This window comes from Lampetra planeri, unplaced genomic scaffold, assembly GCF_965212315.1.
Source record: "Lampetra planeri unplaced genomic scaffold, kcLamPlan1.2.h2 scaffold_298, whole genome shotgun sequence".
NCBI classification, from domain to species: domain Eukaryota; kingdom Metazoa; phylum Chordata; class Hyperoartia; order Petromyzontiformes; family Petromyzontidae; genus Lampetra; species Lampetra planeri.
Window position 1 is genome coordinate 17,501 of NW_027615123.1, and position 25,568 is coordinate 43,068.

General features: G+C 52.6%; 2 protein-coding genes and 2 non-coding genes across 4 annotated transcripts in view; 3 read left to right on the forward strand and 1 right to left on the reverse strand.

Annotated features, from left to right (window-relative positions):
- OSBPL9 (oxysterol binding protein like 9) overlaps positions 1-8,355 on the forward strand; it is a gene marked incomplete at its 5' end in the record, with an annotated part of 25,592 nt that extends 17,237 nt beyond the window's left edge. The window contains 5 exons of the mRNA XM_078623524.1: positions 1,631-1,771; positions 2,124-2,202; positions 3,326-3,417; positions 5,074-5,209; positions 6,632-8,355. Coding sequence (XP_078479650.1) covers positions 1,631-1,771; positions 2,124-2,202; positions 3,326-3,417; positions 5,074-5,209; positions 6,632-6,706 — 523 coding nt within the window. The remainder of the gene's footprint in view (positions 1-1,630; positions 1,772-2,123; positions 2,203-3,325; positions 3,418-5,073; positions 5,210-6,631) is intronic.
- A 3,514-nt stretch (positions 8,356-11,869) lies between these two features.
- On the reverse strand, positions 11,870-11,941 carry TRNAG-UCC (transfer RNA glycine (anticodon UCC)). Its single transcript has one exon. It is a non-coding gene; the product is annotated as a tRNA-Gly (tRNA).
- A 347-nt stretch (positions 11,942-12,288) lies between these two features.
- TRNAM-CAU (transfer RNA methionine (anticodon CAU)) lies at positions 12,289-12,361 on the forward strand. The gene has a single exon. It is a non-coding gene; the product is annotated as a tRNA-Met (tRNA).
- Positions 12,362-12,992: 631 nt separating this feature from the next.
- Positions 12,993-25,568, forward strand: part of LOC144740805 (hippocampus abundant transcript 1 protein-like) — a 33,193-nt gene continuing 20,617 nt past the window's right edge. The window contains exons 1-4 of the mRNA XM_078623523.1: positions 12,993-13,162; positions 19,362-19,457; positions 20,607-20,669; positions 23,778-23,905. Of these exons, the coding sequence (XP_078479649.1) occupies positions 13,076-13,162; positions 19,362-19,457; positions 20,607-20,669; positions 23,778-23,905 (374 nt within the window). The 5' untranslated portion in view covers positions 12,993-13,075. The remainder of the gene's footprint in view (positions 13,163-19,361; positions 19,458-20,606; positions 20,670-23,777; positions 23,906-25,568) is intronic.

A 25,568-nucleotide genomic window follows, 5' to 3' on the forward strand; every position in this document is an offset into this window, starting at 1 on the left:
TCACGCACTCACCGCACTCACGCACTCACGCACGCACTCACGCACGCACTCACGCACTCATGCACTCACGCACTCACGCACTCACGCACGCACTTACGCACACACTCACGCACGCACTCACGCACTCCCGCACGCACTCACGCACTCACGCACACACGCACTCACGCACTCACTCACGCACTCACGCACTCACACACTCACGCACTCACGCACTCACGCACTCACTCACGCACGCACTTACGCACTCACGCACTCACTCACGCATGCACTCACGTACTCACGCACTCACGCACGCACTCACTCACGCACTCACTCACGCACTCACTCACGCACTCACGCACTCACTCACGCACGCACTCACGCACTCACGCACTCACGCACGCACTCACGTACTCACGGACGCACTCACGCACTCACGCACGCACTTACGCACACACTCACGCACTCACACACTCACGCACGCACTCACGTACTCACGGACGCACTCACGCACTCACGCACGCACGCACTCCCGCGACAGCCGACGCCCCAGTGGGTGTCCGGTCTAAGTGTGTCCAGTGTGATGCGTGAGGTCATGGTTAGTGCACGAGCCCACTGACTACCATATAGAATACACGCTACACTACACACTACTCTACACATTACACTATACACTACACTATACACTACACACAACACATTACGCTACACACTACGCTATACACTACACACTACTCTACACACTACTCTATACACTACACTACACACTACACACAACACATTACACTATACACTACTCTATACACTACACTACACACTACTCTATACACTACACTATACACTACGCTACACACTACACACAACACTCCACATTACACTGTAATACGCTCCTCCTGATGACACTAGGAAGCCGCTGGAGCTACGCACTTCCCAGTCATCTCGATGGAAAGCTCACCTCCTCTTAGAACTGCGTTTTTGTGGTCAGTTTTGTTTTGCTTGCCCCCGCACCTCCGACGAACACGTCTTGGCCACGACGTTCGCTGCAAGGAGACGTTCAACGTGCACACGGACACAGCAGCTACCATACCCTGGTGCAGCTACATACACAGCTGTTACCCTACCAATGCTTCTGTGGCTCTCTGCAACTGCCTGTCTGGCAGAGGTCGCAACCGGGTACCCGATACCCGTACCCTACCCGATACCCGGCTACCCGTACCCGGCCGTGTACGGGTACGGGTAGCCGTTTGCGACCCTGGTGCGGCCGGGTACGGGTACGGGTAAGGAATCAAAACCCGTTTGCGACCTCTGCTGTGTGGAGCACGCTGCCGCCCCCCCCCCCCCTCCTCCTCCTCTTGACATTGGAGGCCCATGACCGGCAGCGCTCGCGGCCAACGCGACGGTGACGATCGTCTGAACCGGCCCCGGGCCTCCCCCAGGTCGACGCAGCCTCAAATGAGTGCCTGGTGCGGTGCGCAGTGAAACTCGCGTCGAGGGAATACAAGGGCGGCCGGGCGTGGCGTTGACCGCCCACGCGCCTCGCTGCGTCGTGTCGGCCTTCGTAGGTGCTCGGTAACAGCACTTGCCCCAACAGCCCATTAAGGCTATACGGGGGGTGGGGGGGGGGGGCTCTTTGTCTTTGTCTTTTTCCCAGGTCGATTCTGACGGTGCCGTGGGTGGAGCTGGGAGGGGAGTGCACGATCAGCTGCGCCAAGTCGGGTTTCACGGCCACCGTCAACTTCCACACCAAGCCCTTCTATGGCGGCTCCAAGCACCGCATCAGCGCCGAAATCCTGTACGGCAACACGCGGCACTCGGCACTCGGCACACATCACTCGGCACTTGACACTCGGCACACATCGCTCATCACACGGCACTCGGCACTCGGCACTCGACACCCGCAACTCGGCGAACGGCTATCGGCACGTGGTGCTCATCGCCACAACGCGTTCCGCGGAGAAACGACGCCAGGGATGCGCGTTGGCGCGTCGTGTTGACACGCCGTGGGATGGATTACCAGGCTCCACACTCGCTTACAATGCTTGGGCCAGTTGCTCTTGACAAGCCCTGCGAGAGAGAGAGAGTTGTGTTGTTGTTGTTGTTTGTTGTTGTTTGTTGTTGTTGTTGTTGCTGTGACGCCGCCACAGCTCCCCGAACGAGAAGAAGCCCTTTGTGTTGATCGAGGGCGAGTGGAACGGCACGATGCACGCCAAGTGGAGCACGGGGGTCAGTGCACGGGGACACGCGGGGACACACGCGGGGTCACACACGGGGTCGGGGACACACGCTGGGGACAGACGCGGGGACACACACGGGGACACACACGGGGTCACACACGGGGTCGGGGACACACACGGGGTCGGGGTCACACACGGGGTCGGGGACACACACGGGGACAGACGCGGGGACACACACGGGGACACACACGGGGTCGGGGACACACGCTGGGGACAGACGCGGGGACACACACGGGGACAGACGCGGGGACACGCGCGGGGACACGCGCGGGGACACACACGGGGACAGACGCGGGGACACGCGCGGGGACACGCGCGGGGACACACACGGGGACACGCACGGGGACACACACGGGGACACACACGGGGTCGGGGACACACGCGGGGACACACACGGGGACACGCACGGGGACACGCACGGGGACACACACGGGGTTGGGGACACACGCGGGGACACACGCGGGGACACGCACGGGGACACACATGGGGTCGGGGACACGCACGGGGATGGGGAGGACACGCGGGGACACGCACAGGGACACACACAGGCAGACGCGGGACACACGGGGACAGAGACAGACAGGGATGCACACAGGGATGCACACATCGGCACCGGGGAGACAAAGGTGGCCGAGCCTGGTGCTGGCCAACCCACCCCGTCGTGTGCCGTGCCGGCCTTCATAGGTGCTACGTGCTCACGGCACTTGGCCCAACAGTCTGTGAAGACTTTACGGGGGGTCTTTGTCTTTTTCTCGTCTCTGTCTGGGCGAGGCACTGTGGGGGGGAGCGGTGGTGCAGCGGTTAGCGCTACGCTGCGCTACGAAGCACGGCTACCCGAGTTCGATACCCCGCTCACGGCGAACACCGGCGACGATGACCTATACCGGGCCTCCCCGAGGTCGTAGACTCGGTACCTTTTGCATCGTCACCTAGGGAGAGACAAAGGCGGCCGGGCGGGCGTGGTGCTGGCCACCCACCCACCCCACCCCACCCACCCACGTCGTGTTACGGTGCCGGCCTTGGTCGGTGCTCGCCGCTGGCTAGCAGCACTTGCCCCAGCGGCCTGCGTGCCTAACCGGGGGGGGGCGGGGAACTTTGCCTTTGCGTGACAGGAGAGCAGCGTCTTTGTGGACACCAAGTCCATTCCCATCACCAAGAAGAAGGTGCGCAGGATCGAGGACCAGGGAGAGTTCGAGTCACGGCGGTAAGCCGGAGCCTCCTCCTCCTGCTGCTGCCTGCCCGGTCGGTTGCTCGGCTCGGCCGCAATGAGTGTCCGGTGGAGCCTCGCCGTGGGGAGAGCGGGGGGCACGCAACGGTTGTGCCGAGGTGCTCGCGTTCGCGATGGCGGTGGTAGTGGCGGCGGTGGTGGTGGTGATAGTGGTCGTGGTGGTGGTCGTGGTGATGATAGTGATAGTGGTGGTGGTCGTGGTGGTGGTGATGATAGTGATGGTGACGGTGGTGGCGGTCGTGGTGGTGGCGGTCGTGGTGGTGGTGGTGGTGGTGGTTGTGTGCTGGTGGTGGTGGCAGTCGTAGTGATGGTGGTGGCGGTGATGATAGTGATGGTGATGGTGGTGGCGGTCGTGGTGGTGGTGGTTGTGTGGTGGTGGTGTTCGTGGTGGTGGTGGTGATGACAGTGATGGTGACGGTGGTGGTGGTGATGCTAGTGATGGTGACGGTGGTGGCGGTCGTGTCGATGGCAGTCGTGAAGGTGTGGGGAGCGGTTCTGACGCTGCGCTACGAACCCGGCGACCCGAGTTCGATTCCCGCTGGCCTAAAATGTACTTCTGGTTTTGGTCTCTCCTAAGTCACCTCGGCCGTAAATGAGTGCCCGGTGAGTGCGTATCACACTTAAACTAAACTACGTATTGAACGGGTTTTGTTTTTACTATTTTTTATTTATCAGATAAGGCCCACTGAGCCATGTAGCTCGTTTTCAGACGCGACCTCGCCACAACGACTTGGTTTATCATCATCGTCATCATCCTCATCATCGTGTGGTAATTTTTAGCAGCAGCCGAATACTCTAAACGCGTGACGTCGATTCTAAATGTGGAGGGAAAAACCGAAGGACCCAAAGAGAAATCCACAGGAAGAGAGAGAGAGACACGCAAACTCCAAATATACAGCAGCAGGCGTCGTCAGGGTCGGGATCGAACCTACGACCTCCTGTACACCAGGCGAGGTAGTCAACATCTCCTAGCCACCGTGATGATGATTATGAGAGAGAGACACGCAAACTCCAAATATACAGCAGCAGGCGTCGTCAGGGTCGGGATCGAACCCACGACCTCCTGCATACCAGGCGAGGTAGTCAACATCTCCTAGCCACCGTGATGATGATGAGAGAGAGAGAGACACGCAAACTCCAAATATACAGCAGCAGGCGTCGTCAGGGTCGGGATCGAACCCACGACCTCCTGCATACCAGGCGAGGTGGTCAACATCTCCTAGCCACCGTGATGATGATGAGAGAGAGAGAGACACGCAGACTCCAAATATACACAGCAGACATCGTCAGGGTCGGGATCGAACCCACGACCTCCTGCATACCAGGCGAGGTAGTCAACATCTCCTAGCCACCGTGATGATGATGAGAGAGAGAGAGACACGCAAACTCCAAATATACAGCAGCAGGCGTCGTCAGGGTCGGGATCGAACCCACGACCTCCTGTACACCAGGCGAGGTAGTCAACATCTCCTAGCCACCGTGATGATGATGATGATGATGAGAGAGACACGCAGACTCCAAATATATACAGCAGGCGTCGTCAGAGTCGGGATCGAACCCACGACCTCCTGCACACCAGGCGAGGTAGTTAACATCTCCTGGCCAACCGCGGCTGTCGTGGTGTTGCCGTAGGCTGTGGCGTGACGTGACCAGCAGCCTCAAGGCGGGGGACATCGACCGCGCCACCGACGCCAAGCACTACCTGGAGGAGCAGCAGCGGGCCGAGGCGCGCGGGCGCAAGGAGAGCGGGGACGCCTGGCGCACCAAGGTACTTTCGCCCACGGTGATGGTGGTGGTGGCGGTGGCAGCGGTGGTGTTGGTGGTGGTTGCGGCAGTGGTGGTGGCGCTGACGGTGGTGGCGGTGGCGGCAGCGGTGGCGGCGGTGATGGTGGCGTGGTGGTGGTGACGATGGTGGTGGTGGCGGTGGTGATGGTGGCGTGGTGGTGGTGACGACGGTTGTGGTGGTGACGGTGGTGGTGGTGGCGGTGGTGACGGTGGCAATGATTGTGGTCGTGATGGTGGTGACGGTGGCGGTGGTGACGGTGGCAATGATCGTGGTCGTGATGGTGGTGGTGGTGGCGGTGGTGACAGTGGCAATGATCGTGGTCGTGATGGTGGTGACGGTGGCGGTGGTGACAGTGGCAATGATCGTGGTCGTGATGGTGGTGACAGTGGCAATGATCGTGGTCGTGATGGTGGTGGTGGTGGCGGTGGTGACAGTGGCAATGATCGTGGTCGTGATGGTGGTGACGGTGGCAATGATCGTGGTCGTGATGGTGGTGACAGTGGCAATGATCGTGGTCGTGATGGTGGTGACAGTGGCAATGATCGTGGTCGTGATGGTGGTGACAGTGGCAATGATCGTGGTCGTGATGGTGGTGACAGTGGCAATGATCGTGGTCGTGATGGTGGTGACAGTGGCAATGATCGTGGTCGTGATGGTGGTGACAGTGGCAATGATCGTGGTCGTGATGGTGGTGACAGTGGCAATGATTGTGGTCGTGATGGTGGTGACGGTGGCAATGATCGTGGTCGTGATGGTGGTGGTGATGGTGGTGGTGAAGCTGCTGGTGGAGTTGCTGGTGGTAATTATGTTGAGCAGCATTGCAGTGCTGCGTGCACCGCGCTACAAACGTGGCCCCCCCCCCAAGCTTCGATTCCTGCTCGCCGCCGACATCGGTGACGATTACCTGAATTGGTGACTTGGTCTCCCATCGGTGAATTGGGCTTTAAAAATGAGTAGCTGGTGCTGCGTGTAGACATCGCCACTGGGGAGACAAACGCGGCCGGGCGTGGCGTTGTCCACCCACCCACCCACCCCCCTCTCGCGTTCCGTGCTGCCTTTCATAGGCGCTGCTGCTACTCGCGAACAGCACTTGCCCCGACAGTCTGCTAGAGGCTACACGGGGGATCTTTGTCTTTGTCTCCTTCATAGGCGCTGCTGCTACTCGCGAACAGCACTTGCCCCAACAGTCTGTTAGAGGCTACACGGGGGATCTTTGTCTTTGTCTCCTTCATAGGCGCTGCTGCTACTCGCGAACAGCACTTGCCCCGACAGTCTGTTAGAGGCTACACGGGGGATCTTTGTCTTTGTCTCCTTCATAGGCGCTGCTGCTACTCGCGAACAGCACTTGCCCTGACAGTCTGTTGAGGCTATGCGGGGGATCTTTGTCTCTTTGTCTCTGTGTAGTTATTCCACGAGGATGGAGAGTGCTGGATTTACGACAACCCGCTCATCAAGAGGCTGGCACCGGCTCAGGAGTGACAGAGAATACGCCGACACGCCGCGTATCGTTACACCCCGATGTCAACTATAAGCCGTGAAGTTTTTTTATTTTACCAGGCAAGGCCCCGCTGAGCGATGCAGCTCTTTTTTTCAGACACATCCCGGCCGTCACAAACGATAGCTCAACCAAGCGGGCTCATCATCATCATCATCGTCGTCGTCATCGTCGCGTGGAAATTTCCAGCAGCCAAATACTCCTAAACGCGTGGCGACGTCGATTCTGAACGTGGAGAGAGGAAAACACGGAGGACCCCGGAGAAAAATCCACGCGGCCACCACGGGCAGAGAGAGACACGCAGACTCCAAATATACAGCAGCAGGCATCAGGGTCAGGATCGAACCCACGACCTCCTGTACACCAGGCGAGGTAGTCAACATCTCACCACAGGGAGAGAGACACGCAGACTCCAAATATACAGCAGCAGGCGTCAGGGTCAGGATCGAACCCACGACCTCCTGTACACCAGGCGAGGTAGTTAACATCTCACCACAGGGAGAGAGAGAGACACGCAGACTCCAAATATACAGCAGCAGGCGTCAGGGTCAGGATCGAATCCACGACTTCCTGTACACCTTGCGAGGTGGTGTGCCACCCGCTACAAGGCACCCATCGCTACGGCTACGCAGCAGACGGCACGCTTAGAAACGCACCCCGACCTCATCCCAACATGACAACGCTCGCCACCGTTACGCTACCGGCGACTAACAGCACTCGCCTTCCCGTGTGGCCTTCAAAAGCCTGTCCAAGGCTACACGGGGGGGGGGGGGGGGCGGGGGGGGATCTTTGTCTCTGTGACTCGTGCAGCGAGCGCTCGGTCCCCTCTTCCTTCCCTCGCCCGCCAATATTCCAGCGTGGCCCCACGCGCGGCTTCCAGGGAGGTGGTCTCGGGTACGCGAGACCATTCCTGTCACCAACCCAACCCGGGGTCGGGCGGCGGGCGCGATCTGTCCGGTGAATTTTTGCGCAGCGCTCCGTCTATAAATCTCGGCCGTAAATATCTTCGTCGGTTTCGTCGTCGCCGCCGCCGCCATCACTTACAGCTTCCCCCCCCCCCCAGCCCGTGAACACAGAGAGAGAGAGAGAGCAAGGATGGTGCGCGCGTGTGTCTAATGACCAAAGCGGGAGACGCTAAAGATTTATTTGCGTGTAAAAAGAGAACAGTTGCCGCGCGTGCCGAAGCGACGATGCTAGCACCACCGTCGGCGTCGGCGTCACCGTCGGCGTCACCGTTGGCATCACCGTCGGCGTCACCGTCGGCGTCGGCGTCACCGTCGCCATCGTCACCGTCGGCGTTGGCGTCACCGTCGGCGTCACCGTCGCCATCGTCACCGTCGGCGTCACCGTCGCCGTGACCATCGGCGTCACCGTCGGCGTCACCGTCGCCATCGTCACCGTCGGCGTCACCGTCGGCGTCACCGTCGGTGTCACCGTCGGCGTCGCCGTCGGCGCCACCGTCGGCCACGGTCCATCCGGAGTTACGGAATTCCGCGCCTCGCTGTCGCTTGCCCACCAGATTTCTGATGCACGGTCGATTCGGCGAAGTGCCAATCACCCTTGAATGTATGATGAACCTGTTCAAAATTAATATGCAAATAAAATGCATTCGGTGTATTCTGCAGATGCTGAACTGTATTCCTGATTACTTTGTTGTTGTTAAAATTATTTTTGCGAAGGTTGAGTCTGGTCAGTCGGTCTATTGTCTAGAGATCCAATCAGAGGCCAGTCAGTCTATTGTCTAGAGAGCCAATCAGAGACCAGTCAGTCTATTGTCTAGAGAGCCAATCAGAGACCAGTCAGTCTATTGTCTAGAGATCCAATCAGAGGCCAGTCAGTCTATTGTCTAGAGATCCAATCAGAGGCCAGTCAGTCTATTGTCTAGAGATCCAATCAGAAACCAGTCAGTCTATTGTCTCGAGATCCAATCAGAGGCCAGTCAGTCTATTGTCTAGAGAGTCAATCAGAGACCAGTCAGTCTATTGTCTAGAGATCCAATCAGAGGCCAGTCAGTCTATTGTCTAGAGATCAAATCAGAGGCCAGTCAGTCTATTGTCTAGAGATCCAATCAGAGGCCAGTCAGTCTATTGTCTAGAGATCCAATCAGAGACCAGTCAGTCTATTGTCTAGAGATCCAATCAGAGACCGGTCAGTCTATTGTCTAGAGATCCAATCAGAGACCAGTCAGTCTATTGTCTAGAGATCCAATCAGAGACCAGTCAGTCTATTGTCTAGAGAGCCAATCAGAGGCCAGTCAGTCTATTGTCTAGAGATCCAATCAGAGACCAGTCAGTCTATTGTCTAGAGATCCAATCAGAGACCGGTCAGGCTATTGTCTAGAGATCCAATCAGAAACCAGTCAGTCTATTGTCTCGAGATCCAATCAGAAACCAGTCAGTCTATTGTCTCGAGATCCAATCAGAGGCCAGTCAGTCTATTGTCTAGAGATCCAATCAGAGACCAGTCAGTCTATTGTCTAGAGATCCAATCAGAGACCAGTCAGTCTATTGTCTAGAGAGCCAATCAGAGGCCAGTCAGTCTATTGTCTACAGAGCCAATCAGAGACCAGTCAGTCTATTGTCTAGAGATCCAATCAGAGGCCAGTCAGTCTATTGTCTAGAGATCCAATCAGAGGCCAGTCAGTCTATTGTCTACAGAGCCAATCAGAGGCCAGTCAGTCTATTGTCTAGAGTGTCAATCAGAGACCAGTCAGCCTATTGTCTAGAGAGCCAATCAGAGACCAGTCAGTCTATTTTCTAGAGATCCAATCAGAGACCAGTCAGTCTATTGTCTAGAGATCCAATCAGAGACCAGTCAGTCTATTGTCTAGAGATCCAATCAGAGACCAGTCAGTCTATTGTCTAGAGATCCAATCAGAGACCTGTCAGTCTATTGTCTAGAGAGCCAATCAGAGGCCAGTCAGTCTATTGTCTAGAGATCCAATCAGAGGCCAGTCAGTCTATTGTCTAGAGAGCCAATCAGAGACCAGTCAGTCTATTGTCTAGAGAGCCAATCAGAGACCAGTCAGTCTATTCTCTAGAGAGCCAATCAGAGACCAGTCAGTCTATTGTCTAGAGATCCAATCAGAGGCCAGTCAGTCTATTGTCTAGAGATCCAATCAGAGGCCAGTCAGTCTATTGTCTAGAGATCCAATCAGAGGTCAGTCAGTCTATTGTCTAGAGAGCCAATCAGACCAGTCAGTCTATTGTCTAGAGAGCCAATCAGAGGCCAGTCAGTCTATTGTCTAGAGATCCAATCAGAGACCAGTCAGTCTATTGTCTAGAGATCCAATCAGAGGCCAGTCAGTCTATTGTCTAGAGATCCAATCAGAGACCAGTCAGTCTATTGTCTAGAGATCCAATCAGAGACCAGTCAGTCTATTGTCTAGAGATCCAATCAGAGACCAGTCAGTCTATTGTCGAGAGATCCAATTAGAGGCTAATCAGTGAGAGTGCTCTGTGAATGGTCCAGAGATCCCATCAAGAAACCGGTGAGGCAGTTGATGTCGATACCCCATCAAAGAACCGCTCTGTCGGTCTCTATTAATGTCTAGAGACAAAAGGCTTTTTAAATTTCGATTTAAAGCTTTCGTGACTGCAGGGATTCATCTTCTTGGTGCTTCGGTAAAGTCACGTAGAAGGGAAGTAATAAAATAATAAAAATTTAAAAAAAATTCTCACGACGTTTCGGCCACAACGCAAGCAGCCGTCTTCTTCACCTGAGGACGGCTGCTTGCGTTGTGGCCGAAACGTCGTGAGAATTATTTTATTATGTTTTATTATTTTATTACTTCCCTTCTACGTGACTTTACCGAAAGAACCAAGAAGATGAATCCCTGCAGTCACGAAAGCTTTAAATAGATCTTCTTGGTTCTTTCGGTAAAGTCACGTAGAAGGGAAGTAATAAAATAATAAAAATAAAACATGATAAAATAATTCTCAGAATTAAATAATAAAAATAAAACATAATAAAATTATTCTGAGAATTATTTTATCATGTTTTATTTTTTATTATTTGATTACTTCCCTTCTACGTGACTTTACCGAAAGAACCAAGAAGAAAAAGGGCGTTTTATTGTCTCAGCGCCCCGTGGAGGGGCACGTGGGCAGGTGGTGGCGTGGGAGAATACTGCCCACGTGACCTTTCCGTTTGCCAAACGCCGGTCTCCGATTCACGACGACCCACGTTCACGACGTTTACACGACGTCGTCGCCGCTGCGGGTCGATTTCCGACGCGGGCGTTTGGTTTTTACGACGCACCTACCGATACGCCCGTGCGGCTTAACGCGTGGCGTTTTAGTCGTCCTCGGTTTGTTTCTCTTGTTTTGTGGATTTCGTTTGTTTTACGCTTTTACGAAGCCCTGTTAAACGCGGCTGTAAAAATAAACAGTGGGTGGGGTGGGGGGGGGGGAGGAAATAAAAATTAACCCGTAAAAACAAAGTTTTTCACTATAAATCCTTTATATGCGTGGCGGCTAGAGTCCTCTCGTCCTCTGGCTTGAGATGGCTGCCACCTATGGGTCAGATGATTGCCTGCCACCATTAAGCAATTGGTCATTAAATATAATTTTTTTTTATCCTAAAAAGTGTAAAATATTGGAAGTATTTTTTTTCACGAAAATAAATTGTCACGCACAACGAGTCTGTGTGCAAAATGTCAGCTCGATTGGATCACGGGAAGTGGGTTAAAAAACGACCGAAAGATTTGCACGGTCGTAAGCGCGCAAGCAAGCAAGCAAGTGAACTTAATATAAAGGATTTAAAAAAAAAACACGTCGGCAAGAGATGATGGTTTATACCGTGACCTCAATCGGGGGGGGGGGGGGGGGGGCGAGGGGGGGCGAGGGGGGGCTTTCACTTGAATCTCACGCCGGAAGGCGGTCGATAAAACAAGAGCTTTACAGCTCATCGGCTTTATGACCTTTTGTGTCGCCCCACTTGGAGGTGCAATTGCACACAATGCACGGCAGAGGGTGGCACAACGAGGCAATTACGTTGCCTCTCGGGGCGCACAATCAATTGGTTGCATTCTCGGTGTGTTGGTAAAAGTCTTACCCACCACCCCGCTTTCGCCAACGCCTCGTGTCGTAAACATTGCAAGGAAGAATGAATAAAAAAAATATAAATGTTAAAAAAAATATTTGCGTTGCGATGGCCGGGAATCGAACCCGGGTCAACTGCTTGGAAGGCAGCTATGCTCACCACTATACCACCATCGCTGTACACGATCGAGGCATTCCATGAAATCTATTTATAACTCACACACCGGTACGGTGATTACCTGATAAGTTATATTACTGAATAATATATTCGTGTACATTGCAGTTATCGCACAATTGCGTGTTGCGTTTACAATCGTTGTTATGAATAATTGCGTTTGCATATATACGTTGTGGCCTCTTAACATACTGCCCTCATGAAAGTAACGTGGGACGTTTTTTTTTTAATATATACCGTATAACCGATACATTTTTTAGATGTTACGTTAAAACTTTATATATAATTTAACGATACACGTGTTCCGCGTTAGATAGATAAGTATTGACGAGGCGGGTGTGGTTCAGATGCCTCGTTAGCGCAGTAGGTAGCGCGTCAGTCTCATAATCTGAAGGTCGTGAGTTCGATCCTCACACGGGGCATTAGTATTTTTTAAATAATATTTTAATTCTTTTTTTTTTTACATATGTTACTTGTTTTGCATGTGCCCTTAAAAGCATTGAACGGTTTATGAGTCTGTAATCCACGTCTTAAATACGCGTGTCAATTAAATCGTCGTTGGAGTTACATAGCTGGTGGTGCATCGGCCCAGCCATCTCAGTCATCGCGTCTTCGACCGCGCGCGATGACGTCAACGCGTCCCGCCAACGCGCGATGACGTCAACGCGTCCCGCCAGCGCGCGATCAGGTCAACGCGTCCCGCCAACGCGCGATGACGTCAACGCGTCCAGGCCAACACACGATGACGTCAACGCGTCCCGCCAACGCGCGATCAGGTCAACGCGTCCCGCCAGCGCGCGATGACGTCAACGCGTCCCGCCAGCGCGCGATCAGGTCAACGCGTCCCGCCAACGCGCGATGACGTCAACGCGTCCAGGCCAACACGCGATGACGTCAACGCGTCCCGCCAACGCGCGATGACGTCGACGCGCGATGACGTTCCCGCGTTCCAACCGCGCGTTTCTCAGGTTCCCCTCTCCCCCGATCCACCGCCCCCCCCCCGCCCACCCCCCCCCAACCCCCACCCCCCACCACCCCCCCCCCCAGCCCCCCACCCCCCATCCTCTGAACCCGCCATGGCCGCTCGCCACAACGATGTGGAGGTAAATAAGTGAGGGGCGAGGAGGGCGACCGCGATGTTGCAGTCAAACAAGAAGAAGAAGCAGCGACTCAACCGCAGCGTGATGCTCGCCAAGAAGCTCATCATCAAGGACGGCGGCACGGTGAGGCACTAAAGACGTTTTTATTATTTTGTTTAAAAAATATATAAAGATCGGGACGGTTGTTGTTGTTGTTGTTGCTGCTGCTGCTGTTGTTGTTGTTGTTGTTGCTGCCCCCCCCGGTGCCTTTCCCCGTCCGTTCGTTCGTTGGCCGCGGCCGTCGTCGTCGAGTCCGGCTTCTTGGGCCTCCGTCGATGCGGCCTCGGTCTTGCCTAGCGCGGCTCGGCCGGGTCGAGGTGCGCGGCGAGCCGCGGCCAACGAGGAGAGAGGGGGGGGGGGGCGGTCTCCAGTCGGAGGCCCACTTCGTGTAACTCGTCGGGCAATCGATCGTGGAGATGTTTGCAAGACGCCGTAAATACATTTGAACGTTATGATTATAACAACAACAACAACAATTGGTTATGGTTTGCATCAGAGGGAAAGAGAGAGGGGTATTTCTGCTAAATTTCCTCCTCCCACACATCTCGGCAGCAACTTTTTATTTTAGGCGAGAGGGGGGAGTGAGTCTCTCTGTTCAGTCCGAGGCGACCTACAAGAGGCACTGAGAGAGTGATTCGATACGAGGACGAATTCTGAGGAGGTACACTACGTACCTGTCAACCCCCTTGTACACTACACGATACACTACACTACTACGTCCCTGTCAACCCCCTTGTACACTACACGATACACTACACTACTATACACTACTACGTACCTGTCAACCCCCTTGTACACTACACTACTATACACTACTATACATTACACTACTATACACTACACTATACACTACTCCGTACCTGTCAACCCCCTTATCAGTTGCCTGTCGTTATGACAGACCCATTCAGAGCGTTGTTGGCTACATCTCAACGTTCGTCATATACACTACACTACTATACACTACACTATACTATACACTACGCTATACACTACTATACACTACGCTATACACTACGCCACTATACACTACACCACTATACACTACACTATACACTACACTACTATACACTACACTACTATACACTACACTACTATACACTACACTACTATACACTACACAGCTACAAACCTGTCAACCCAATATCAATGCCTACCGTATTGCAGACCAATTCAGACCTAATTGGTCACCCCGTGCCCCTTATACATTTCAGCGTTCATCCTATCCACTACGCTATACAATACACTACTATATACTACACTACACACTACACTACTATACACTACACTAATATACACGTCACGAGACACTCCACTACACTATACACTCCACTATACACACTACACTACACACACTACTGTACACTACTACATACCTGTCAACCCCTTATCAGTGCCCAACCTTACTACAGATCTTATTGGTCACCACCTGTGTCCTTATACATCTCAACGTTCATCCTACAAAGTCCCCATCACAAGGAGAGAAACACAAACAAATAGACACGAAACATCTCGTCTCGCCCGTATTGAAACGTCTGTAACGCCGCCGTGTGGACCTGAAAACTCAATTTCCTTGACACGATATGGAGTAACGAGGTCTTATTTCAAGTCTTAATCGTCCTCAAGGAAGTACAGATGAAGGGGGTGGCAGGGGAAGTTATTGACCAGATGCTTATTTCAGGCTGAGTAGACCTAGAGGAGGCCTTCACCGAGCGAGGGCACCCGAGAGGAGTTGCTGCCCACTGGATTTTACATTTTTCAGCCGAGTTGACCTGCAAGCGGTGTAGCCAATCATCCATCCCTCCGGGGGTCGCTAAATTAGGTACCACTTCGCAGGGTAGTCGACGGTGGTTGCTCGTACGAAGAGACTCGTCCCCCGCCCTGGGGATGTGGAATTGCCACCACCGCTTAGCGAGCCCGGTCGGCTTCAGCATTTTGCAAAAAGAAAAGTGAAATGTCTCCGTAGACAAGAACAAACAACGGACGTTGTTGTTTGACAGCTGTTGTTCAGAGCAGTGAGAATACTCTCCGCTCCGCACACTATTTTGTTAAATTGTTGTACGTGCATGCTGGTGGTCGTTTGTTTCTCTCGCGGTCAGTGGCCACGATTGTACACGAGGCCACAGCGAGTGTCAACATTCGTGAAGCAGAACGCTGTGGGTGCTCGGATGCATGCGTTAACGACACGCCGTGTCAACGCGTACGGTTTACCCCGTATACTTGTACAGGGAAATAGAGTTTTCAGGTCCATACTGCGGCATTACAGCCTCCTGTATATTTGGAGTTTGCGTATTTCTCTCCACGCGGTCGCGTGGATTTTACTCCGAGGTCCTCCGGTTTTTTCCCCTCCGCATTTACATTGAACGTCACGTGTTTAAGAGTATTTGGCGGCCGCTATAAATTCCCACGTGATGATGATGATGATCCCACTTCGTTGAGCTATCATTTGTGATAGCCAGGTCGCTTCTGAAAAAAAGCTATCAAGCTCGTTGGGCCCTTCACCTGGTTAAATAAGAAAAACATCGTTTAGTTTTTAGTGTATAAATGAGAAAGCACATTTCCTGTGGAAATTAGTTGAGGTGGTTCCCCCTTGGAACTTTACCGGGCAGCATTGCCTCGTAGTGTAGTAGTGTATATTCCAGTATTGTACAGTGTAGTAATGTATCGTAGTGTATAGTGTAGTTAGTGCTAGTCTGTCGCCAGGGAAAGGGAGGTCAGGACCGCCACTACTCAACATGCTGCTGCCACCGCGACTCTCACCCAGGGCAAGCGGACTGAGAAAGGGAACGAACGAATTTCCCGTGGTGTCAAAAATATTGTGTCCGTGTGGCGCTTCATATGCCCGACCTGTGGCAGAGGTCGCAACCGGGTACCCGATACCCGTACCCTACCCGATACCCGGCTACCCGTACCCGGCCGGGTACGGGTACCCGTTTGCGACCCTGGTGCGGCCGGGTACGGGTAGGCCGTGAGTCACTGGCGAGTCACCGTTTGTCACTCATTTCCCAACGTCTTGTCTCTTCTCACAATTCAAGTTTCTAGAATCAACCCACCCGCGCCTGCAACGTGGCTTCATCCCAGAGGACGCAATCGGGTACCCGTACCCTACACGATACCCGGCCGGGTACGGGTAGCCGGGTATCGGGTAAGGTACGGGTAGAGTACCCGTTTGCGACCCTGGTGCGGCCGGGTACGGGTAAGGAATCAAACCCCGTTTGCGACCTCTGACCTGTGGTGGAAATTTTTCCTTGTGCACTTTTGCCTGGGGGAGGGCCCACTTATCGCGGTAATTTTTACGATAGTTTCTGTGACAGTGGAAGCTCGGTAAATATTGGCTCGGCTTCAATAAACCGGCCAGGTGGCTCGCAAACGGAAGGTTGCGAGTTCAAATCCTGGTGAGGGAGGGAGGGACGAAGGGAGGTTGACTTGCTGCTCCATCACTCCTCTCCCAGGGTCGATAAAAGAATTAACCCGTAAAAACAAAGTTTTTCACTAAAAATCCTTTATATGCGTGGCATCGGTTTTATTTTATTATTCATTTCTGTTTTTCTTGAGTAAGAGTTTCATTTTTATCACATTGGTATTTAAAATTAAATATGAAATTTTCTTTTTTTCCTAAAAAGTGGAAAATGTTGGAATCTTTTTTTTCACGAAAATAAATTGTCACGCACAACGGAGTCTGTGTGCAAAATGTCAGCTCGATTGGATCACGGGAAGTGGGTTAAAAAACGACCGAAAGATTTGCACGGTCGTAAGCGCGCAAGCAAGCAAGCGAACTTAATACAAAGGATTTAAAAATGAGTACGGCACCACTTTGCGGTGGAAGTCTGCAATGTCTGCCCCATGAATAGACTCACCTCCCTCATTGCCACATGAGCACTGTGGCAATGTACATTTTGAGCAAAGAATCGCGTGACGGAATTGCCCAATGACGACGGCCGACAGACGCAGAAATGCCATTTTACCGGCTTATTTATTAGGACGTTGGAACGTTTCGACCGGCTATCTGTGACGTTACGTTTGTGGCGATACAGCGACACTCCTACGATCCCGTGTGTCTCATCGTCCGTTTCGCAAAACATCGTCATACCCATGATTATTGTTGTTAAACTATTGCATTTAATTGCTGACACTATTCCTGAAATAGGTTCAGTCAATAAGTGCAAATTGACAATCGCACACCTTCGAAGACACTACTCGTATAACCATCAGCTCACTGACACACTCTCCCAGTCACCCACTCAGCACTGATGCAACCATCAACTCCCTCACTCACTCACCCAGTCACCCACCCACCCACTCACCACTGATGTAATCATCAACTCCCACACTCACCCAGTCACCCACCAACTCACCATTGGTGCAGCCATCAACTGCATCAGAACATCAGCAACGGTCCAATGTGCACATCTCCTTAATGGATGGAAAATTAAAGACACAAGCCACAGTAATGCGGTTGTGGCCATGCAACTACAAATTCTTCACCGTACAGTAAACCCATAGAGACTTACGGAGATACAGAGGCCCATAGAGAGCCAACGAGACACACAGAGATACATAGAGGTACATTAAAGACAAGCCACAGTATTGCGGCTTTGGCCATGCAACCCAAACTATGGACCCATTTCGGAACCCATGTAGTCTGAACTTTTTCAACATAGGAGGAATAGCACTTTTGAATATAATTAATTGTAAACTAAACTATTAATCTTTTATATTTTACCAGGTAAGGCCCACTGAGCTGTATAACTGTTTTTTTCTGAAGCAACCTGGCCATCACAAATGACAGCTCGACGAAGTGCCTTATCATCATCTCACGTGGAAATGTATTGCGGCCAAATCCTCTAAAACTCGTGACGTTGATTCTAAATGTGGAGGGAAAAACGGACGACCCGGAGAAAAATCCAGGCGACCACCACGAGGGGAGAGAGAGAGAGAGAGACCATGGTCTGCTGCTGATGCAGACTGTTTTAAACCTTTTTAAAACCGTCTGCATCAGCAGCAGGCCACGCTTTCCCACCTGTTGATGGACGCTTGTGTTGCGCCCGAAACGTCGTGATCTATTTTATTTTATTTGCTTCCTCCGTGACTTTACCGAAAGATCCAAAGAGGATGGATTCCTGCAGTCAGGAAAGCTTCAAATGAACACAACACCATGTTAAGGCCGAGGTGCTAATTTTAAGCTCGATGAATGTTCAAAAGAGCACACCTGTAATCTTACGTAAAACATTTTCCTAAATTAATTCATGTCAATAGAGGTCAGTTTGAACATTCGTTAAAAGATAAATGCAATAATTCTATGTGATTTGATGAAATAAATAGAATTAAAACTAAACTAAAACTTTACTATTTTTGATTTACTGAGCTCCTATTCAGAAGCAACAAGAACCACAAATGATAGCACAACGACGTGGCTTATCATCACATGGACCCGCACACAGAGACCCATAGAAACCCATAGAAACCCATAGACTCATCACACAGAGACCCATAGAAACCCATGGACTCATCATAGAGACCCATAGAAACCCATAGACTCATCACACAGAGACCCATAAAAACCCATGGACTGATCACACAGACCTATACTAACCCATAGACTCATCACACAGAGACCCATAGAAACCCATGGACTGATCACACAGAGACCCATAGAAACCCATGGACTGATCACACAGAGACCCATAGAAACCCATAGACTCATCACACAGAGACCCATAAAAACCCATGGACTGATCACACAGACCTATACTAACCCATACACTCATCACACAGAGACCCTTGGACTCGCACACTGCATCACGTGTTTTCAGAAGCGCTTCTGCCATATGGAAGTAGTGTTTATCGCGTGACGGGCTATCCTCCGCGTCTCTCTCTGTGTGTGTGTGTATGTGTGTGTGTATGTCTGTGTGTGTGTATGTGTGTGTGTATGTGTGTGTGTATGTGTGTGTGTATGTGTGTGTGTGTGGGGAGCGGTAGCGGTTAGCGGGCTGCGCTCACGGCCAACATCAGTGACGATTGTTTGAACCGGTCCTGGGCCTCCCCTAGGTCCTCTCGGCCTCAAATTAGTCAACTGGTTCGGTGTGTAAAAACATTGCCACTGGGGAGACAGAGGCGGTCGGGCATGGTGCTTGCCACCCACCCCCTCGTGTGCCGTGCCGGCCTTCTTAGGTGCTACTCGCTAACAGCACTTGCCCCAACAGTCTGTTACGATTACACGGGGGATCGTTGTCTTGTGTGCGTGTGTGTGTGTGTGCGCGTTGCGTGCGTGCGTGTGTGCATTCAGCCCCAGGGGTTTGGACAGCCGAGTGTGTACCACGCTGTCATCGTCATCTTCCTCGAGTTCTTCGCATGGGGCCTCCTCACGGCCCCCACGCTCACGGTGAGACGGCCCGCCCCTCCTCTAACGTGTTGTTGTCGTCATCGGTGTCGTCATCGATGTCGTCATCGTCGTCGATGTCGTCGTCGTCGATGTCGTCGTCGATGTCGTCGTCGTCGATGTCGTCGTCGTCGTCGTCGATGTCGTCGTCGATGTCGTCGTCGTCGTCGTCGATGTCGTCATCGTCGTCGATGTCGTCGATGTCGATGTTGTCGTCGATGTCGTCGTCATCATTGTCGTCATCGTCATCATCACCATAGTGGTTGTCACTGCCATCGCTGTTATGCTTACCAGTACCTGCAGTTCGGGCTACTACCGCCGTCATCGCTGCCATCACTGACAGCACCGTTATTGTCGTCGTTATTGGCATCATTGCCATCGTCATCCGCATCATCACTATCACTACCATCACCATTGGCAGTATCATCAACTGAACGTCACAGCCGCCATCATCGCTGCTGTCGGTAACAGCAGCGTCACTGTCACTGCTACCATCGACATCTTTCCCATCATCATCAGCAGTCTCGCTGCAACCGCCATCGGCAGCAGCACCATCTCTTGGATCACTACTGCCATCGTCACGCTCGTCTTAACGCCGTCATCATCGTCATCACTGTCACTACCAACGTCGGTACCACTGCAGACATCACCCTCGCCACTTCCACCACGGTTACCGCTGTTACCGCACCACTGCCGCCATAATAAAATTGCATAATGAATGAATAACATCAGTAATATTCCCAGTACTGAACGCTGTCACGCTCAAATCATATCAGCAATGCTATCACCATCGGTGACATCAGCACCACGGTATATTCCATCGTCCGCGGCGTGGCTGAGATCACCGCTACCGCTGTAAAACCTCCACCGTCACCACCGCCATAGAATACCATCACTCGCTAACGTCAAATACCCCCGCCGCCATCCGCATTCATCGCCGACACTGCCACCGGTCACGACCACCGACATCAACGCCACCACCCTAACTACCACCACCATCCGTATAATCAACAACGCCGCCACCGCCACCACCTCTGTCACTGTCGCATAAGTGGGATTCCACAGCGCGGTTGTCAAATCGTCGAAACCCATTCCTCACTGCAGTTTGGTCGTGGCTTGGGCCGCCTTGTTGGGTCGTGTGTCTTTCTAAAGGTTCTTCACGAGACATTCCCGCAGCACACATTCCTCATGAACGGGCTCATACAGGGCGTGAAGGTACGCACGCGCACACGCTTGAACGCGCATGCTTGAACGCGCACGCTTGAACACGCACGATGGAACACGTACGCTTGAACAGGCAGGTACGCTTGAACACGCACGCACGCTTGAACACACACGCTTGAACACACACGCTTGAACACACACGCTTGAACAGGCACGCACGCTTGAACACACACGCTTGAACACACACGCTTGAACAGGCACGCTTGAACACGCACGATGGAACGCGTACGCTTGAACAGGCAGGGACGCTTGAACAGGCATACTTGAACACACATGCTTGAACAGGCGCGCTTGAACACGCACGCTTGAACACACATTATTGAACAGACAGGCACGCTTGAACAGACAGGCACGCTTGAACAGGCAGGCATGCTTGAACACGCACGCACGCTTGAACAGGCAGGTATGCTTGAACACGCACGCACGCTTGAACACACATGCTTGAACAGGTACGCTTGAACAGGCGGGCAATGCTTGAACACGCATGGATGCTTGAACACGCATGAATGCTTGAACGCGTACGCCTGAACATGCAAAGAAAATTAGAAACAGGCACACTTGAACACGCACGCACGTTTAAACATGCACGAACACGCACGCTTGAACACGCATGCATGAACACGCCAGCCTGAAAACGCACACCTGACCGCTCGTGCGTGCGTGCGTGCCATGGCTGTTGACGCGAGGTTATAAAGGATTTTGCGCGCTTACGGGGCGCGCGGGAGGGGGCGGCGGTGGCGTTGCTTCAGCGTCCCCGGGCTTGTCACCACAGCGCACTTTGCACCCCGTCTCACCTCACCTCATCTCAACCGTCCCAATGGCCGGTTGTGGTTTGTGTTATTGTTTAGGCCGAGGGCGATCCCCACCGCCCGCCCTCCCCCCCCCACCTCCCCCGCCACCGATGGCAGCTGACCATGCGTGGCACAAACGTCGGTTACCCTCCCATGTGACGTCGAGCCTTTGATCCTTTTGCAAATCGCGAGGGTCATTTCCCATTGTGGGGGAGGAGAAACAAAAAGCCTGTAGAACTTTCAGAGATACGAACAAATCTGCTCCGTAATGTCCAGTTGCCTGTTCGAACCGAGAGTCGTAGGTTCAACCGTCGGGCAATAGATGGCGGTGGTGGCATCTACATCTGCAGATCGTGAAGAACCAGTGGCATCTACATCTGCAGAACGTGATGAACCAGTGGCATCTACATCTGCAGAACGTGAAGAACCAGTGGCATCTGCAGAACGTGATGAACCAGTGGCATCTACGTCTGCAGAACGTGATGAACCAGTGGCATCTGCAGAACGTGATGAACCAGTGGCATCTACATCTGCAGAACGTGATGAACCAGTGGCATCTACGTCTGCAGAACGTGAAGAACCAGTGGCATCTGCAGAACGTGATGAACCAGTGGCATCTACGTCTGCAGAACGTGATGAACCAGTGGCATCTACGTCTGCAGAACGTGAAGAACCAGTGGCATTTGCAGAATGTGAAGAACCAGTGGTATCTACATCTGCAGAACGTGAAGAACCAGTGGCATCTACATCTGCAGAACGTGAAGAACCAGTGGCATTTGCAGAATGTGAAGAACCAGTGGTATCTACATCTGCAGAACGTGAAGAACCAGTGGCATCTACATCTGCAGAACGTCAAGAACCAGTGGAATATACGTCTGCAGAACGTGAAGAACCAGTGGTATCTACATCTGCAGAACGTGAAGAACCAGTGGCATTTGCAGAATGTGAAGAACCAGTGGCATCTACATCTGCAGAATGTGAAGAACCAGCGACATCTACGTCTGCAGAACGTGAAGAACCAGTGGCATCTACATCTGCAGAACGCGAAGAACCAGTGGCATCTACATCTGCACAACGTGAAGCACCAGTGGCATCTACATCTGCAGAACGTGAAGAACCAGTGGCATATCTACATCTGCAGAACGTGAAGAACCAGTGGCATCTACATCCTCAGAACGTGAAGAACCAGTAGCATCTACATCTGCAGAACGTGAAGAACCAGTGGCATCTACATCTGCAGAACGTGAAGAACCAGTGGCATCTACATCTGCAGAACGTGAAGAACCAGTGGCATCTACATCTGCAGAACGCGAAGAACCAGTGGCATCTACATCTGCACAACGTGAAGCACCAGTGGCATCTGCAGAACGTGAAGAACCAGTGGCATCTACATCTGCAGAACGTGAAGAACCAGTGGCATCTACATCTGTAGAACGTGAAGAACCAGTGGCATCTACATCTGCAGAACGTGAAGAACCAGTGGCATCTACATCTGCAGAACGTGAAGAACCAGTGGCATCTACTTCTGCAGAACGTGAAGAACCAGTGGCATCTACATCTGCAGAACGTGAAGAACCAGTGGCATCTACATCTGTAGAACGTGAAGAACCAGTGGCATCTACATCTGCAGAACGTGAAGAACCAGTGGCATCTACATCTGCAGAACGTGAAGAAACAGTGGCATCTACTTCTGCAGAACGTGAAGAAACAGTGGCATCTACATCTGCAGAACGTGAAGAAACAGTGGCATCTACATCTGCAGAACGTGAAGAACCAGTGGCATCTACTTCTGCAGAACGTGAAGAACCAGTGGCATCTACATCTGCAGAACGTGAAGAAACAGTGGCATCTAGACTTACATTGCCTAGCCATAGACTAACACTGCCCATAAAGTAACATTACCCATAGACTAACATTGCCCACTTGACTCGTATATCCTTGTCGTTTTACTTTATTTTATCTGGACAAGACACGTCCCTGTGCCTCCCCTCCCCTCTCTTCCTCCACCGTGACCCCCCCCCTCCTCTCCCACCCCCATGACCCCCCCCTCTCCCTCATGACCCCCCCCCTCTCTCCCTCCCGCGTGCCTCCCCTCCCCTCTCTCTCTCTCCCCCGTGACCCCCCCCTCTCCCACCCCCATGGCCCCCCCCTCCCCTCTCTCTCTCCCCCGTGACCCCCCCCCTCTCCCACCCCCATGGCCCCCCTCCCCTCTCTCCCTCCCCCGTGACCCCCCCCTCTCCCTCCACGTGCCTCCCCTCACCTCTCTCCCTCCCCCCATGACCCCCCCCCCCCACCCCACCCACGGTAGGGGCTGCTGTCGTTCCTGAGCGCCCCTCTGATTGGGGCCCTGTCGGACGTGTGGGGCCGCAAGTCCTTCCTGCTGCTCACCGTCTTCTTCACCTGCGCCCCGATCCCGCTCATGAAGATTAGCCCCTGGTACCACGCACGCACGCACACGCACGCACACGCACGCACACACATGCACGCACACACTCTATACACACAGCACACACACACACTATACACACAGCACACACACACTCTATACACACAGCACACACACACTATACACACAGCATACACACACTCTATACACACAGCACACACACACTCTATACGCACAGCACACACACACTCTATACGCACAGCACACACACACTCTATACGCACGGCACACACACACTCTATACACACAGCACACACACACTCTATACACACAGCACACACACACTCTATACGCACAGCACACACACACTCTATACGCACAGCACACACACACTCTATACGCACGGCACACACACACTCTATACACACAGCACACAGACACTCTATACACACAGCACACACACACTCTATACGCACAGCACACACACACTCTATACGCACAGCACACACACACTCTATACGCACAGCACGCACACACTCTATACGCACGGCACACACACACTCTATACACACAGCACACACACACTCTATACACACAGCACACACACACTCTATACACACAGCACACACACACTCTATACGCACAGCACGCACACACTCTATACGCACGGCACACACACACTCTATACACACGGCACACACACACTCTATACACACAGCACACACACACTCTATACACACAGCACACACACACTCTATACACACAGCACACACACACTCTATACGCACAGCACACACACACACACTATACGCACGGCACACACACACTCTATACGCACAGCACACACACACTCTATACACACAGCACACACACACACTATACGCACAGCACACACACACACTCTATACACACAGCACGCACACACTCTATACGCACGGCACACACACTCTATACGCACAGCACACACACACTCTATACGCACAGCACACACACACTCTATACACACAGCACACACACACTCTATACGCACAGCACACACACACTCTATACACACAGCACACACACACTCTATACGCACGGCACACACACTCTATACGCACAGCACACACACACTCTATACACACAGCACACACACACACTATACACACAGCACACACACACACTATACACACAGCACACACACACACTATACACACAGCACACACACACTCTATACGCACAGCACACACACACACTATACGCACAGCACACACACACTCTATACGCACAGCACACACACACTCTATACGCACAGCACACACACACTATATACACACAGCACACACACACTATATACACACAGCACACACACACTCTATACGCACAGCACACACACACTCTATACACACGGCACACACACACTCTATACACACAGCACACACACACTCTATACACACAGCACACACACACTCTATACACACAGCACACACACTATATACGCACAGCACACACACTCTATACGCACAGCACACACACACTCTATACACACGGCACACACACACTCTATACACACGGCACACACACACTCTATACGCACAGCACACACACACTCTATACACACAGCACACACACTCTATACGCACAGCACACACACACTCTATACACACGGCACACACACACTCTATACACACGGCACACACACACTCTATACACACAGCACACACACACTCTATA